Below are 17,383 nucleotides of genomic sequence, written 5' to 3'. Positions count from 1 at the left end.
CTCTCTTTTTAAGGTTTGTCCAGGGCACAAATACAGAGATTCCATATGTCTTCTATCACTGGCAGTACATAGATATTTTCAACTACTTCACTCATCACTTGGTCACTATTCCACCTGCTGTGTGGACCAATGCTGCACATAAGCATGGAGTCATTGTTCTTGGTGAGCAAAAAGCAGAAATATATCAGAAAAATAGTGGTTTCCCTGGGCCATTTTGCTAATTTTGTGGTAGATTTTTTAAATGTAAAAATCTACAAAAATCATTTAAATTGATGAAGTGAAATGGGAAAGAAAATATTTTTAAAAATTCCAGACAATAAAAAAACAAAAAGTGGTATGAATAGGTATGCACAAGTTTCTGAACTTCTCTATGATCAAAACTGCTCCAGCTCCTTCAAGTTGGATGGGTGTACTGGTGTACAGCAATGTTTAAGTCATGTCACAGATTCTCCGATGGATTGAAGTGTAGTTTTGACTTGTCCATTCCAACACATTATATTCCCCCCCTTAAACCACTTGAGTGTTGCTTCAGCAGTAAGCTTCGGCTCATTGTCTTGCTGGAAGGGGAACCTCCGTCTCAGTCTTTGATCTCTGAAAGACTGAAACAGGTTTTCCTCAACAATTTCCTTGTGTTTAACACCGTCCATCATTCCCTCATATCTGACCAGTTTCCAGTCCATGTTGATGAAAAGCATCCCCACAGCATGATGCTGCCATCGTCATGCTTCAAGTTTCAGATACATTTTTACATCCCCACCCTGACTTGTACTTCTCCACAATCTTGTGCGTGACCTGTTTGGAGGGCTCCTTGGTCTTCATGGTGTTTCTTGTTTGGTGGTACCTCTTGATGGGTTGTGTTCAGATTCTGGGGTCTTTCAGAGCAGGTGTATATGCACTAAGATCATGTGACACACAGATGCACACTGGTGTACCTTATTTAACTAATTTTCACATCGCTACAACAATTTGCACAATTTTTTGTATTTTTTTTTTTTTTTTTACAAGGTCCAGCTATGTATAGCAGCACTAGTATTTTATTTTAGTCTGTTTGGTATTAGGTTTTGGGATGATATGGTAGTATCAGGCAGAAGAGTGGTCATCTGCCAGTTGTAAGGTTGGTGGTTCAGTCACTGGCTTCCTTGGGCAAGACACCACCACGTTGCCTTCAATGTGTTCATTGTCATGTCAGTGTGTGCGTGTGTTAGAGAACAAAGCATTGCATGGCCTATAATACTGTATACACCATAGAAGTACTGTATCAGTAGGTGCGTGAATGGGTCAGTGTGGCTTATAGTTTAAAAGTGCTTTGAGTGCTCAGCAAGATGTCAAAATTGCTCTGATGCAAGATTGCAAGAAGGCTCTTGCTTTGAACCTGCTGGTTGGTTGGTGCCTCTCTGTGAGGATTTTAAATTGTATCCTCATGACTGAAGTTTGGTCCAGGTGCTTCAGCTTTGCCACCAGTTGTAAATCATGTTGGTTAAATGGAGATTCTAAACTGGCTGTGGGTATGACTGGTGATCTGTCAAGGGTATACAGTGGCCTCCATAATGTTTGGAAGGTCTAATGTACTTTGGTTTGGTGTTTCTCCTCAAATGATCAATATGATCAAAGTTCACATTACAAACTTTAGTAAAAAGTCATTTTCATACATTTCAGTTCCACCATGTAGAAAATACAACACTTTTTAGACACAGTCCCCCTCATTTCAGGGCTCCATAATGTTTGGAACAAAGTAATGGTACATACATTCAAGCAGCCATGTTGCATATCCCTTACACACATTGACTGCTTGAACATCATCAGGTGCTGAGTATCTTCTCTGGTGATGCTCTCTAAGCCTCTACTGCAGCCACCTTCAGCTCCTGCTTGTTCTGGGGGATTGTCCCTTTAAGTCTCTTCTTCAGCATACAGAAGGCCCGCTCAGCTGGATTTAAATCAGCTGACTGGCTCGACCATGTTTCAGCTCTGAGAAACTCTGCTGCTGCCTCAGCAGGAAGTTTGGGATCATCATCTTGTCGCAGGATGAAGCTCCGTCCAATGAGTTTGGAGGCATTTACTGGAACTGGAGCAGATCAGATGTTTCTATCCAGCTCAGAATTCATCGTGCAGCTCCATCATCAGCTCCATCATCAGCTCCATCATCAGTGAAGATCAGTGAGCTGGTACCTGCAGCAGCCATACATGCCCACGCCATAACACCCCCACCACCGTGCTTAACAGAGGAGCTGCTCTGCTTTGGATCTTGGGCTCTTCCTGTTGGTCTCCACACTTTCTTCCTGCCATCACTCTGATGCAGGTTCATCTGGGTCTGGTCTGTCCAGAACACCTTTTTCCATAACTCTGCTGCTCCTTTAAGGACTTTTTGGCAAACTGTAATGTGTCCATACTGTTTCTGTGGCTAACTAGTGGTTAGCATGTAGCAGTGTTGCCTCTTCATGAAGTCTTCTGTGGATAGTTGTCTCTGACAAAGACACACCTGCCTCCTGAAGAAGGTTCTGATCTGTTGGACGGGCCTTTGAGGATTTTTCTTTACCGCAGTGAGGATTCTTCTCTTCCTTGGCCTACCAGTCCCTTTGTGATCACAGAGCTCACCAGAGCATTCTTTCTTCTTAATGATCTTCCAGAGAGCTGATTTTGGTAATCCCAAGGTTTGACCCATGTCTGTGATGCTTTTATTCAGTTTTTTCACTCACATAATAGCTTCCTTAACTTTCACTGGCACAGCTTCTTTCCTCATGTAGAACAATGGAAACTAGCAAAGAAGCTGAGGTATGTTAGTTAGTTACCACACACACCTGGAAGCCACCTGTCCCAAACATTATGGAGCCCTCAAATGAGGGGGGCTGTGTATACAAATTTGTCATTTCTACATGTTGGAACTGAAATGTATGAAAATGACTTTTGACTAAAGTCCGGAATGTGCACTTTAATCACATCTGAATTGTTTGATCCAGAGTTTTACTCTGAGGAGCAGTGGGGGCTCAATGAAAAATGGGACTTTGTCTCAAACATTATGGGGGCTCTGTATATTCCCTGACGTTCACTACTAGCTAGAAAAATTTCAGCCACCTTTTTTACCTGAGCAGGATAAAGTGAGTTGAATGAATGGTTTTGAAAATGAATATTGTCAAATTTTGATGGCCACAAAAATGCAGTTTCTGATCAGACCTCTTGTCTTCTATAAGATATTGTGTTGTGATTTGCCTGTTTTCAGGAACTTTTATCACAGAGTGGACCGAGGGAGCTGCAATATGCGAGGCCTTTCTGAAAGATGAGGAGTCTTACCGGGTAGTGGCTGATAAACTTGTCCAAATCAGCCTATGTTATGGCTTTGATGGCTGGCTCATTAACATAGAGAACATCCTCAGTGTGAGTAACACTTCTGCTCTGTTACACAACACTACTCGATGCAAACAATTGAACTGTTTTACACAAAGAAGCGTTTTTAGACGAGCCAATTCAAGCCTTTCTACCCCTACCTTCCAGAGGTCAGGAGTGTCACCACAAGAACATGAAGGGACATCATTAAACTGTATCCTGCAGGCTGTTCTTCTAATACTCACAGCTCTGAATGCTCAGGATAGTTAACTACTATGTAACTACTGGACTCCTGAATGTTAGCACCACACAGAAGGACAGAGGTTAAGCTTCCAGCTGTTTTTTTAAATGACAGGTTAAAAAGAAAAAACGATCAACCCTTTTTGTCCCTAAGTTATTGTTTTCTGTTTCAGAGCCTTCATGTGAGACATACTGGTCAGTAGATATTTTTCCCTCGAAAGCAGTATTGCAGTTATGTTGTAAATTTTCTGTTGATTTAAAAACATATATCTAGAGACCATAAAATTGTACTCTCCACAGCCCTAAAAGCTAGGGGTGGGCTAGTAGTTGTAGGTTTTCAAATAAAAGCACTTCTATTAATTTCCAACTTCATGTTATATGTTTAAACGTCAAATCTGTAATTATTACTTATTTGATCAGACATGCTACAGCTTTAGTGAGTTTATAACTTGACTGACCATATTTTCATAGCTTACTTCCAGTCAGGGTAAAAAGAAATTCCACACACTTTCAATTCTACGTTTTTTTTTTTTTTTTTAGAACATAAAAAGATAATATCAACTCCCGGCTGATTCTTTCTGTGAGGAGTCTGCATGTTCTCCCTGTGTATGCGTGGGTTCCCTCCGGGTACTCCGGCTTCCTCCCACCATCCAAAAACATGCCTGTTAGGTTCATTGGTGTCTCTAAATTGTCCTTAAGAGTGAGTGTGAGCGCGTGTGTTTGTTCGTTTCGTTTGTCTCTGTGTGGCCCTGTGATGGACTGGTGCGGTCGCCCAATGACTGCTGGGATAGGCTCCAGCTCCCCCGCGACCCCACCGACGGATTCAGCGGGAATAGGAAATGGATGGATGGATGGAAAAGATCATTTAGTTCCTAACAGGTCTTAATCTGAAATCAATCCAACCTCTGAACACCAACACATGACCTATTACATTGTTCCATTATTTAATTAACAAAATGTTCAAGTCTACCCCCTGATCCACCAGCAATGTGTTGAAGTAATGGTTTCCTGTGGGACGTTCTCAGTCTCTCTCATGGTTGCTGCTTCAGCTCATTGAGGTTTGCAGCTTTGGTTTCTGCACAGCTCTCTGAAGGTCCCACCACAGCATCTCAGTCAGGCTGAGGTCTGGACTCTGACTGGACCATTGCAACACCTTGATTCTTCTCTTCTTCAGACATTCTGTTGTAGTTTCACAGCTGTGTTTGGGATCTTTGTCCTGTTGATGAGCCAGTTTCAGCCCAGCTTTAGCTGTTGGGCAGACGGCCTCACATCTGACTCTAGAACACTTTGGTATCCAGAGGAGTTCATGGTGGACTCAATGGCTGCAAGGTGCCCAGGTCCTGTGGCTGCAGAACCAGCCCAGATCATCAGCCCTCCACCACCGTGCTTTACAGCTGGTGTGAGGTGTTTGTGCTGATATGCTGTGTTTGGTTTCCTCCAAACGTGCTGCTGTGCATTAAAAGCAAACATCTCCACTTTGGTCTGCTCTGTCCAAAGGACATCGGGCCTCATGCAACAACCGTTCGTACGCACAGATTTGTTCTTAAATCGTGCGTACAAGTGATTTAAGAGAATTTGTGCATTCACCAATCTTTTCGTATTTTACGTTTTCTTTCAGGTACGAACAGAATTTACAGTGATCCAGACCTGTCGTAGGAGGTTCATAAAATGGTCCGCTGTTATTCCAATCAAGTTTGCTTGACTAATGGATTGTATATTTAATTACTTTGAAGCAAACATAAATAAATATATACATTATACCCCAAACTGATGCTGACATTATTCTGTTTGACTTAAATTATGCACTAATTGAAGGTTAATCTGACTCTGTATATAACAAGGTCAATGGGAAGTGTAACCAGCGGCTCACTTGCTATCACTCGTCATACTTGTAATGTGACTGGAAAAAACAAAGTCCACAAAGTGATTGAATATTTGAACTGAACTGTATCAGTAAAGCAATTGGTAACTTGTGAAAGAGATGATATGGAATGTCCTTTGCTTGCAGGAGGCTGCAGTGAAGAACACACCTCTTTTTCTGCGCTATCTGACGGAGCAGATGCACGAGCGAGTGTCCAGCAGCCTGGTCCTGTGGTATGACAGTGTGATTGAGAGTGGACAACTTAAATGGCAGAATGAACTCAATCAGTCCAACAGGTAAAGGAAGTAGAAAATACATGCCTTATCCCTTTCTTTCAAAGAAAAAATCTTCCCAGCCAGGTATACCTGGTACTGAAAGCCTTGACTAAATTGGTTTACAATAGAGGAAATTGTTGAGAAATATTGAAATTGTTGGCTGCTTGAAAAAGTACTCAATTTGTCATTATAATGATTTGTTAGTGTTTTTAGTAACTTTCCAAAGACTTTTTCAACCATTTAAATTTCTCCAATACAGTATGTTTTTTGAAGCTTGTGATGGTTTTTTCACCAACTACAACTGGACTGAGGAGAACCTGGAGTGGATGAAGGACCACCATGGGGTGCAAGGCCGTCAGGCTGACATCTATGTTGGGATAGATGTGTTTGCCAGAGGAAATGTGGTGGGAGGGATGTTTGAAACAAATAAGGTAATCCATTTTGGATGATATGTCACTTTGTGAGAAATAATTAGGACCTTTTGGATCGTCAACAGTGTGCAGTTTCTGACTTTGGTTTCCCACAGGCTCTGGAAATCATTCGGAGGCACAATTTCTCTGCAGCCATCTTTGCTCCAGGATGGGTATATGAAACTCACAGTGATAAGAGCGAATTCTGCAAGAATCAAGACAAGTGAGACCAGTACAACATTTACACTGTACAGAGTGTACAGTGGACATTATTTAGTGTAGGTACACAGAAACATTGAGACTCGTATGCTCTGCCCTGTCCTACAGGTTCTGGGCTCTACTATCTGATTATCTGTACGTCCACCGGCCTGCCTCACATCTGCCCTTCATCTCCTCCTTCTGCCGGGGCTTTGGGAAGGCAGTCTACTGGAGAGGACAGGTATTCACAAGGTGGAGGAAGAAGATGGATATTATTAATCAGTGGCACTAATCAGTAGTTTTTAGTCAAAGCTGCTTTAAGAAATCTTAGATGTATGACCCACACCTTACTAAGATTTACAGCCTATTTTTCTCTAACCCACCACTTGTACCTGAAGGAAGCTGAGCAAAGAAAGAATAATCTGCAAAAGTTTTTCAAAAAAACAAAACTAGAAATACATTTGAAAAACTAATTACCTGCCTGGACTTGCATACTTCTGGCCTGGAATGAGATGACAAGTGTCTTGTTTTTAATGAAAATTATTAAATTAAATTAAATTAGAAATAATTTATTTGTCTTCAAGGGAAATTTCAACGATGCAGCATTTTATTATTTTTTCATTTTCTCTCCTTTCGCTGTGAAATGTCCAGAATTACACCATCTTTTGTTAACAAGCACTCCGATACCTCCACCTTTTCTTTTCCTGCTCCTCCCGATGTCTGTTGGCTCGTATCATCTTTAAGTCAGGTAGAGAGGCGTTGGAGTCTGATATATGTTCCTGCAGCCATGTTTCAGTGGAACACAGTCCTGCATTCTTAGTATTGGTCCTGAGTGCTCCAAGCATATCCATTTTATTTACTGGTGATCTGACATTCCCCATCGGTATCCAGGGAAGACCTGGCTGGAACTTCCTTCATTTGTTTCTCGGTCTTGCTCCTGCCCGACATGCATGGAGTTTCCTCATCAGATCATCTGGGATTTGTTTTTTTTGGTCTTCAGTTGACATTTGGAAAGCTCAATTAGCTCCTGTTTCTAAAAAAGTGGTAATGGCATGGTAACTCATTTAATTTAGTTTCAGCTTTATTTATATAGCACCAAATCACAATAAATGTCATCTCAAGGCACTTCAAAGATACAGTCCAATTCAAGCCAATTAATTGTATTACAATTATAATCCATCCATCCATTTTCCATCCCTGCTTCATTCATTTCAGGGTGGTGGGGAGGCTGGAGCCTATCCCAGCTATCATTGGGTGAGAGGCGGAGTGCACCCTGGACAGGTCACCAGTCCATCACAGGGCCACACAGAGACAAACCAGACACACAGTTATCCAGAGGACAGGAAAGAGGGGACAACGAGCACCATAACACCATTCTAAGCATACCTGTTGAAGTTAATGACAGCAATGATGTCACATGTACATGGAGGGTAAAGAGAGCAGAGGGAGGAGAGGTGCATCATGGGAGCTCCCCCAGCAGTCTGGGCCTATAGCAGCTTAACTATGGGATGTTTAAGGACCACCTGTGCCATCACTAACTATAAGCTTTATCAGAAAGGAAAGTTTTAAGCCTGATCTTAGAGGTAGAGAGGGTGTCTGCTTCCTGAAGCCAAAGCCTCAACCTAGCAGATGTTGACAGGTGTCAGAAGAAGGAGGAAAAATCAATCACCCAGCACTGCTTCCAAACCAGTTCAGAAAAACTCAACCCCCCCCCCCCCCGAATCACCTCCATGACATGCTTGTACCATGAGTATCAGGCTTGTTGCTTATTCTAAGGGTAGAATCTGAATTTGGAGATGCTTTGTTTTAATGGCCCAAATTGTTGGCATAAAGTAAAAGGAAAGTGTTCTTTTCCTGCTTTGTTTTGTGTGTATGCAGCCTGAGACGAGGAGGAGCTGGTTTAACCTGACTGCACAGGAGGTCCAGCCCCTGTACTACCACGTGGACCTGCAGGACCAGGGCTGGGTGAGGAGCTCCGGCTGCACAGAGGACCCCTGGACTGGAGGCTGCTCACTGCTGCTGGAGGGACTCATCCCTGCAGCGCTAAAGACTCCAGTTTGTGCCAAGTGTGTGTGTGTGTGTCTTCTGTTCAGACTTTATTCTTGTGGAGGGTAGAGTGGTACACACACGCATGTTCATTTGTTTCACTTCTCAAAATCCATCATGTATAAAAGTGTGCTTCTATGTGTCATGTGTTCACACATGGGAGGGGAGCAGAAAGGCACATTTTCAATTCCAATCAATTCAGTTCAATTCAGCTTTATTTCTATAGCACCAAATCCCAACAAAAAGCTAAGGAAACCAGCAGATTGCATCAGAGCCTCTCTTTCATTCAGTCCCCCCGCCCTGACCATGCACAGGACCACAGTAGAGGGGGAAAACTCCTTTAACAGGAAGAAACCTCCGTCAGAACCAGAACCAGGAAGGGCGGCCATCTGCCTGGACCAGCTGGGGGCTGAGAGGACAGGAAAGAGGGGACAACAAACACTGTAACACCAGGCCAGGGACACCTGAGAGAGAGAAACACAAGTTAATGACCACATGATGCCTTGTGTACATGGAGAGGAAAGAGTTTATTCTAAACAGACCCAGCATTGCTGCTGAGATTTTCAGTTCAATAATACTTTATCAATCTCCAAAGGGAAATGATATTGCTTCAGTATTGATTATTATTAAAGTTATGCTATTTTTATAGATGGATGAAAACAAAATATAAATCAGCTGACAAACATGTAGAGAGTTTAAGTGTAGCGGAGAGGAAGATGTGGCGGAAATCTTTAGAGGGTGCCATCTGTGAGATATGCCAGACATATATGACATATGCAAATATTCCCCATATTCATATGGGATTTTAAGGAAATAGTCATATGACATATTTATTTATCATTCCACCCTGCATTTTGTGTGTGTGCTCAGATGGCTGTCTACCATTATTTCTCTAATTAATTGTGTCTGGTAACTTTTAAGTCCAGCAGTTTATGCTTAATATTTCCATATTGTCTTTTATTTGTCAGGATCTTCTATCTCCATCTACCACTGAATTTCAAGACCCTGGTGACTCTCATCTACAAGGCAACAGCTGGGATCACAGTTTCTTTGGAGATGAAGACAACAGACACAACTCTCACTGAAGCTGAGGAAGTTGGATGTGAGTTTCTTAGACCTAACCTCGACAAAGTTTCTTACGTCATTAGACCTGAGGAGAAGGGCATCATGGGAGGTAATCCAGCAGTATAGGCCTATAGCAAATTAACACATTGAATACCGGCGGTGTTTACGGAATTATGTCGAAGAATCCCAGCGTTCTAAACCATTTTTGACGTTTTTTGTACAGTCACGGCATATTATGTGATAGGGCCACTGAAACATGTTATGGCTCGTTTGAAAGCTGAGACTTTAAACTCTTTGTGGGTCAAAACTGCGTGTCTCTAGGTGCCGCCATTAGCGAGCTATCCTTAGCTAAACCCAGGCGGGTATCCACCAAAATCAACAACAAACTGAGATATCGGCTTCCCTTTCCCTCCAAGCGTGATCGCAGCATGTTGCAAAGCTAAGCTAAGCTAACCTGTTCATAAGACCGCCTCCTTAGACTTGTCGCGCATCTTCTTCTCCTTCTTGTTGTTTATGTTACTTTACTGCCACCCTCTGGAAACCGACACGTGCGATTGGACAAAATGCGGAAATGCACAACAATCATTGCAGCGTTATCAAAATTGTTCTTGAGTTGACGCAAAGCCATTGGCGTGATGATCAAAATGTCAAGATGATGACACCAGTTTTTGACTGCCATCTATGTCAGTTCTGTTCATCACATAATTACAAAAATCACACAGAATGTGCATTAGAATGTATAGATTCAGAAACCATTAAAAAAACGTAAAAACGTATTTTTACCATTTGGGAGCCAACGCATGGGCAGTAAAAACGTAGTTTTACGTGACTTGGGAGTCAATGTGTTAACTATGGGATGTTTCAGGATCACCTGAGCCATCCCTAACTATAAGCTTTATCAGAAAGGAAAGTTTTAAGCCTGGTCTTAAAAGTGGAGAGTGTGTCTGCTTCCAGAAGCCAAACTGGCAGCTGGTTCCACAGAGAGGGGCCTGATAACTGAAGGCTCCGCCTCCCAAACTGGCAGCTGGTTCCACAGAGAGGGGCCTGATAACTGAAGGCTCCGCCTCCCAAACTGGCAGCTGGTTCCACAGAGAGGGGCCTGATAACTGAAGGCTCCGCCTCCCAAACTGGCAGCTGGTTCCACAGAGAGGGGCCTGATAACTGAAGGCTCCGCCTCCCAAACTGGCAGCTGGTTCCACAGAGAGGGGCCTGATAACTGAAGGCTCTGCCTCCCATTCTACTTTTAGAAACTCTGGGAACCTCAAGTAAACCTGCAGTTTGGGAACGAAGTGCTCTGTTAGGAAAATATCTTACAATGAGATCTTTAAGATATGATGGAGCTCGGTCATTAAGAGCTTTATATGTGAGGAGAAGAATCTTAAATTCTATTCTGAATTTAACAGGGAGCCAATGAAGAGAAGCTAAAACTGGAGAAATATGATCTCTCCTGTTAGTTCTCATCAAAACTCTGGCTGCAGCATTTTGGATCAACTGAAGGCTTTTCAGAGAATATGTGGGACAGCCCAATAATAAAGAATTACAGCAGTCCAATCCTGAAGTAACAAATGCATGGAGCAGTTTTTCTGCATCACTCTGAGACAGGATGTTCCTGATTTTAACAATATTACGAAGATGAAAGAAGGCAGTCCTAGAAACCTGTTTTATATGCGAGTCAAATGATAAGTTCTGGTCAAAAATAACTCCAAGGTTCCTCACTGTAGAACTAGAAGCCAAGGAAATACCATCTAGAGTAACTATATAGCTAGACAATTTCTCCCTGAAACGCTCAGGTCCAAAGATAACGACTTCAGTTTTGTCTGAATTTAGAAGCAGACAGTTCTGAGTCATCCAGGTCTTTATGTCTTTAAGACATGCTTGTAGTCTGACCAACCTATTGGGTTCATCTGGTTTTATAGATAAGTACAGCTGAGTATCATCAGCATAGCAATGGAAATTTATGCCATGCTGTCTAATAATGTTACCTAATGGAAGCATGTATAAAGTAAAAAGAATCGGTCCAAGCACAGAACCCTGGGGAACTCCATGACTTACTCTGGTGTGTGAGGAAGATTCTTCATTTACAAGAACAAACTGAAATCTATCAGATAAATATGACTTAAACCAGCCTAATGCAGTTCCTTTAATCCCAATAACATGTTCAAGTCTCTGTCATAAGATACTGTGATCGACCGTATCAAATGCAGCACTGAGATCCAACAGGACAAGCACAGACACAAGTCCGCTATCAGAGGCTAAGAGGAGATCATTGGTAACTTTCAGCAGTGCAGTTTCTGTGCTATGATGCACTCTGAATCCTGACTGAAACTCTTCAAACAGATTATTTCTGTGGAAATGATCACAAAGCTGAGCTGCAACTATTTTTTCAAGAACTTTAGACATAAAAGGGAGATTGGATATAGGTCTATAATGAGCCAACACCTCTGAATCAAGAGTAGGTTTTTTAAGTAAAGGTTTAATTACAGCAACCTTAAAAGTCTGAGGTACATATCCTGTCAACAAAGACAGATTGATCAAATCCAATATGGAAGTGTCAATTAATGGGAAAACCTCCTTGAACAGTCTGGTTGGGATTGGGTCTAAAACACAAGTTGATGGTTTAGAAGAGACTATTGCTGTTGTTAGTTCAGAGAGATCAACTGGGCAGAAGCCGTCTAAATACAAATCAGGTTCTAAAGATACTTCTAAAGCTGCTGTACTTGATGATACATCACTGATAATAGTGGGAAGGACTCCATCAATCTTCTCTCTGATAGAAACAATTTTATTAATAAAGAAGCTCATGAAATCATCACTGCTGAGAGTTAAAGGAATACCTGGCTCAGCAGAGCTCGGACTCTTAGTCAGACTGGCTACAGTGCTGAAAAGAAACCTGGGAGACTCTTCTAAATTAGAGGAACGCCACTGTCTCTCCAGCTTTCTTGCAGTCTGCTTTAAAGCACGCAGCTGTGAATTATACCAAGGAGCCAACCTCTTCTGACTGATTACCTTCCTTTTCAGAGGGGCAACATTGTCCAGTGCTGTACGCATTGAAACTATAGTGCTGTCAACAAGAGAGTCAAGTGCTGCTGGAGTAAAGTTTAGGTAGTCGTCCTCTGTCATATCTGCACATGGCAGTGAAGAAAAGGATGATGGAATTAATTCTTTAAATCTGGTTACAGCATCCTCTGATAGACACCTTCTATATGTTCATTTCTTCTCAGAAACTGTATAGTCAAGTAATGTAAACTCAAAGGTTATCAGAAAATGGTCAGATAAGACAGAGTTATGAGGGAACACTGTTAACTGTTCACTCTCAATGCCATAAGTCAGCACAAGATCAAGGGTGTGATTAAGGCAGTGAGTCGCTCTGTGTACACTCTGAGAAAATCCAATAGAGTCCAATATAGAATTAAAGTTCATATTCAGGCTGTCATTTTCAACATCTACATGAATATTAAAGTCACCCACTACAATGACTTTATCTGTACTCAGCACTAACTGGGATAAAAACTCTGAGAATTCAGACAGAAACTCAGAATAAGGGCCAGGTGGACGATACACAACAACAAACACAAGAGGTTTCTGGGATTTCCACTTTGCGTGGGAAAAACTGAGAATCAGAGATTCAAAAGAGCTCAAACTAATCTTGGGTCTGGGACTGATTAGTAACCCTGATCTGAAAATAGCTGCCACTCCTCCTCCTCTGCCTGTGGTTCCAGGAACGTGAACATTTAAACAGTCAGAGGGAGTTGCTTCATTAATGCTAACATGATGCTAACATGATGCTAACATGATCCTCCTGCTGCAGCCAGGTTTCTGTAAGACAAAATATATCAATATGATGATCACAAATCAACTCATTCACTAACAGAGACTTCGAAAGGAGAGATCTGATATTCAGCAGACCACATTTAATAGTTTGATGTTTTTGTTCAGTTAAAGTTTTTGTTTTAATAATTTCTTTTTGCACAAGAGGATTTGCTCCTTTTGTGTTAATTGATTGGGGGGGTAGCAGCAGGTGGGAAGCTGCAGAGAAGTGTGTAAGACTACAACTCTGCATCCTGGTCTGAGCCCTGGGTTGTCATGTTTTAGGGTGGCAAATAAATTCATCCATATTTCTAGAAATGAGAGCTGCTCCTTCCAAAGTGGGATGGATGCCGTCTCTCCTCATCAGACCAGGTTTTCTCCAGAAAGATTGCCAATTATCTCTGTAGCCCACGTTGTTTGCTGGACACCATCTAGACAGCCAGCGATTGTAAGACGACATGCGGCTAAACATGTCATCACTGGTCAGATTTGGCAGGGGTCCAGAGAAAACTACGGAGTCCGACATTGTTTTGGCAAAATTACACACCGATGCAACATTAATTTTAGTGACCTCCGATTGGCGTAACCGGGTGTCATTAACGCCGACGTGAATAACTATTTTACCATATTTACGTTTATCCTTAGCCAGCAGTTTTAAATAGGATTCTATGTCGCCCGCTCTGGCCCCTGGAATGCATTTGACTATGGCCGCTGGTGTCTCTAATGCCACGTTTCTGACTATAGAGCTGCCAATTACCAGGGTTTTTTCCTCAGCGGGTGTGTCGCTGAGTGGGGAAAATCTGTTTGAAGCGTGGACAGGTCGATGGTGAACAATGGGCTTGACTTTAGAGCTATGCCTCTTCCTGACAGTCACCCAGCCACCCTGTAATCCTGGCTGCTCAGGTTCTGCTAGGGGGGGGCTAATCAAGCTAGCTACGCTAGGTGGCTCCACACTGGCAAAAGGGACCTGGCTCGCTATCGGTTGATTTTCAACAGTGCAGAGTCGAGCTTCCAATTCAGATAACCTCGCCTCCAAAACTACAAAAAGACTACATTTGTTACATGTACCATTATCGCTAAAGGAGGCAGAGGAGTAACTAAACATCTGACACACGGAGCAGGTGAAAGCAGGAGAAGGAGGAAGAGAACCGGTAGCCATGCTACGCTAGAGAACCAGACACACCGCTAAAAAGTGAGAATAAAGATCTGTAGGAGTGTGTTAGAACAGAACAGTAAGCTATAGAGTTTAACTATGCAAAATTGTGTAAGTTATAGATCGAAATAAAGTGATTATCAGTAGTCCAAGCGGAGCAAGAAATTCCACAGTGCACAAGCAAGGTAACAGGAAGTGATGCAACACGTCTTACCGCAAAGCGTCACAGCGTAATCACATGAACATGATCCTCCTGCTGCAGCCAGGTTTCTGGAAGACTAAATATATCAATATGATGATCACACATCAACTCATTCACTAACAGAGACTTGGTGAAAGATGTTCTTTTCTGTGTGCAGATTCCAGTGTGTCCCCCGAAGTTCTAGATAATGGACATGAGTTAGTTAGGAAGTTCTCCCAGTTATGTGGAAACTTTAATGCAGGTGCTTGGACCGTCAGGTAAGGGACTCTTAACAGCCAAGTAACAGAGAAGCTGATTTCAATGAGATTTTGGAGGCTGCATTTCTCATCTGTCTATTGACTTAATATCACTGGCAGATGTTCACAAATGGAGCTCCATGGCCGCTTCCTGAGAGAAGTTTGTGTCCTTATCCAGCGGGTTGGAGAGACTCAGGACATGCCTTTCAGCTGCAGAGTGGGAGAAATGATGGTAAGACTGCTCACTTCAAGTCTTATGTCCTGATTTGATCAACTGATAAAATCCCCATAAACAGACCGTGGAGACATCAGGCATTCTGTGATTCAGCTGGAGAATGTTTGGGCATTTTCCTTCTGTCCTTCTGTCCTCCTGTCTCTGGTTCTTATATTTTTCTCTTGGTATGGTGAGCAAACCGAATTAATGTGGAATAGTGACTGCTGTGTATTGAGACTTTCATGCTACAGTACCCAGCTGACAGCCCATGCAGGGACCCCCACTGTGTATGTTTGTGTTCCTGTTGTTCTGCATGATGCTACAGATAGGACCACATACATGTACTGACACCAGCATGTCTGTGACAGGCTGTTCCAGAAAGGGTCGCCTGCTTAGCCACTCAGTGGCACATTTACATTCACAGCCACTGACTTTGGAGCAGCTTCTATTCAAATGGGTGTTCCAGGAAGATTAGCACCGAATTAAAACCAGATCTGAAATGAGAGCTTTAAAGTGTAGAGAGCCTTGAGCTCCTCCAGCTTTCATTGTTTTCTGTTTCAGCTGTGATCAGCTTACACACCAGCCTAAGGCTACGGCTACACGGAAACGTCTTTCACTGTAAACGATACTTTTTCTTATCGTTTGGCTGTCGCGGCCACACGGCGTTCCCAGTACCCCAAAACGATAGTTTTGGAGAACGGGTTCCAGAGTGGGAAGATCTGAGTACGGCCTCGTTTCGTTTCCATTGTTACAGCCAAAACGGATTCGTTTACATCTGTGTCACAGCCACATGGCTAACGCAGTGACGTATACACATACGTCAGTGACCAGAACAAATAGCGGCTTCCATTCAAAATCCGGAAGAAGAAGACAACACAACAAGGACAGACAGCGATCATCATGGACCCCACAACATTGATAGCAGCACTGCTGCAGACACTGCTAACTACAGCGGCGTTGTTGAAGGAACATTTACAGGTGATGCGCTGGTAGAAGTAGGGGCGTACACGCATGCGCATTGCTTCTTCTATTGTTCTGGTGTAACCGGTGGGGGTGGCTTACAGCGCACATAGAGGTGTTTCATGTGTACTGCATCGTTTCATCGTTTTCATCGTTACCATCTGGACCTGATTCTTTACAGAAGCTTTCCCGTGTGGTCGCAATAATTTTCGTACCCATTTTCAAAAAAACCCTCGTTTCGTTTTCGTGTAGCCGTAGCCTAAAACTATCACCATGACTGTATTCATGATGTAGCGAAACACTGCCACCACCGTTCATCACTCAGGTGTTAGCTCCTCTGACCCTGTGGGCTCTGAGCCGTAATGATGGCATGTGATCTGATCATAGACCTCAGAGGGTTGACTTTGGAACTCTAACTTGATTATTAACTGGAGTCAGGACAGTGACCTGAATGCCATCTGTTGGGTTACTGAGGCGTGCACCTTTCTTTTGTCTGTGACATCGGGTCAGTTGGACAAACGAGAAAAGAAATGAATTTAATTGAATTATAATGAATTGGATTATAATGAATTGGATTATAATTGTCTTGAACTGGACTGTATCTTTTAAGTGCCCTGAGATTCCATTGGTTGTGAGTTGGTGCTATATAGATCAATTGAAGGGAATTCCTTTTACCTTGTATGTAAAGTGATGATTCAGTCTATAAATGCAGAATTAAACAGCAATATGTTTTCCTCAGGAAATGTTGCCTATGATACAGTGTGAAACTGACAATTCCTCCAATCTTCTTTGTTACTACCCCCCCCCCCCCCCCGGTCTTTCTCTGTAGCTGCTGGATGTAGCCGGGCTGCAGGTGCCCCCCGCCGGGGTCCGGGGCGTGTGCATCACTGACGTAGTTTGGCTGCGTGGTGCCGGTACCTCAGCAGAGATGCCGTCTCCTTGCTTGCGGCTCAATGCTACTTTGCGCTGGGAATACCCAACAGAACCCATACGTCACTTCTGGGTTTACTGGCGCCAGCTGAGAAGACCTGATCCACGAATCCCCTCAGGACGGCTGGTGCTGGTGGGCCGGGCGTACTCTAATCTGTTCAGGGTGACTGAGCTGGTTGTGCCGGAGCCACCCACCCTGCTGGAGCTTGTGGTGGAGCCGGTGGTCAGGGAGGGCTTCCGGGTACCTGAGACTCACTGGGGCAGAAGACAGCTCAGCTACATGGAGGACTTTGCATCCTAGATACACACAGATCTGGAGTAAAAGGCTCAGCCGTATAAGATCTGTGGAACTCATCTGTCTAACCCTTTCTCATCTATCTGTTAATGACTCATAAAGTTTGTTTTGGAGGTGATGGCTGTTCTCTGTACTCTGCAGCTCTCTTAAAGTACTTCTGCGTCTGACAGTCA

At 43.1% G+C, this 17,383-nt stretch overlaps 1 protein-coding gene across 1 annotated transcript in view; it reads left to right on the top strand.

Annotated features, from left to right (window-relative positions):
* Positions 1-17,383, top strand: part of engase (endo-beta-N-acetylglucosaminidase) — a 26,801-nt gene extending 9,418 nt beyond the window's left edge. The window contains exons 5-15 of the mRNA XM_075454261.1: positions 14-162; positions 3,215-3,369; positions 5,567-5,715; positions 5,954-6,125; positions 6,221-6,327; positions 6,432-6,543; positions 8,181-8,368; positions 9,317-9,450; positions 14,733-14,832; positions 14,932-15,043; positions 16,815-17,383. Coding sequence (XP_075310376.1) covers positions 14-162; positions 3,215-3,369; positions 5,567-5,715; positions 5,954-6,125; positions 6,221-6,327; positions 6,432-6,543; positions 8,181-8,368; positions 9,317-9,450; positions 14,733-14,832; positions 14,932-15,043; positions 16,815-17,216 — 1,780 coding nt within the window. The 3' untranslated portion in view covers positions 17,217-17,383. The remainder of the gene's footprint in view (positions 1-13; positions 163-3,214; positions 3,370-5,566; positions 5,716-5,953; positions 6,126-6,220; positions 6,328-6,431; positions 6,544-8,180; positions 8,369-9,316; positions 9,451-14,732; positions 14,833-14,931; positions 15,044-16,814) is intronic.

Source organism: Odontesthes bonariensis, chromosome 21, assembly GCF_027942865.1.
Source record: "Odontesthes bonariensis isolate fOdoBon6 chromosome 21, fOdoBon6.hap1, whole genome shotgun sequence".
Taxonomy (NCBI): Eukaryota; Metazoa; Chordata; class Actinopteri; order Atheriniformes; family Atherinopsidae; genus Odontesthes; species Odontesthes bonariensis.
This window is presented reverse-complemented; position numbering and strand designations above follow the sequence as displayed.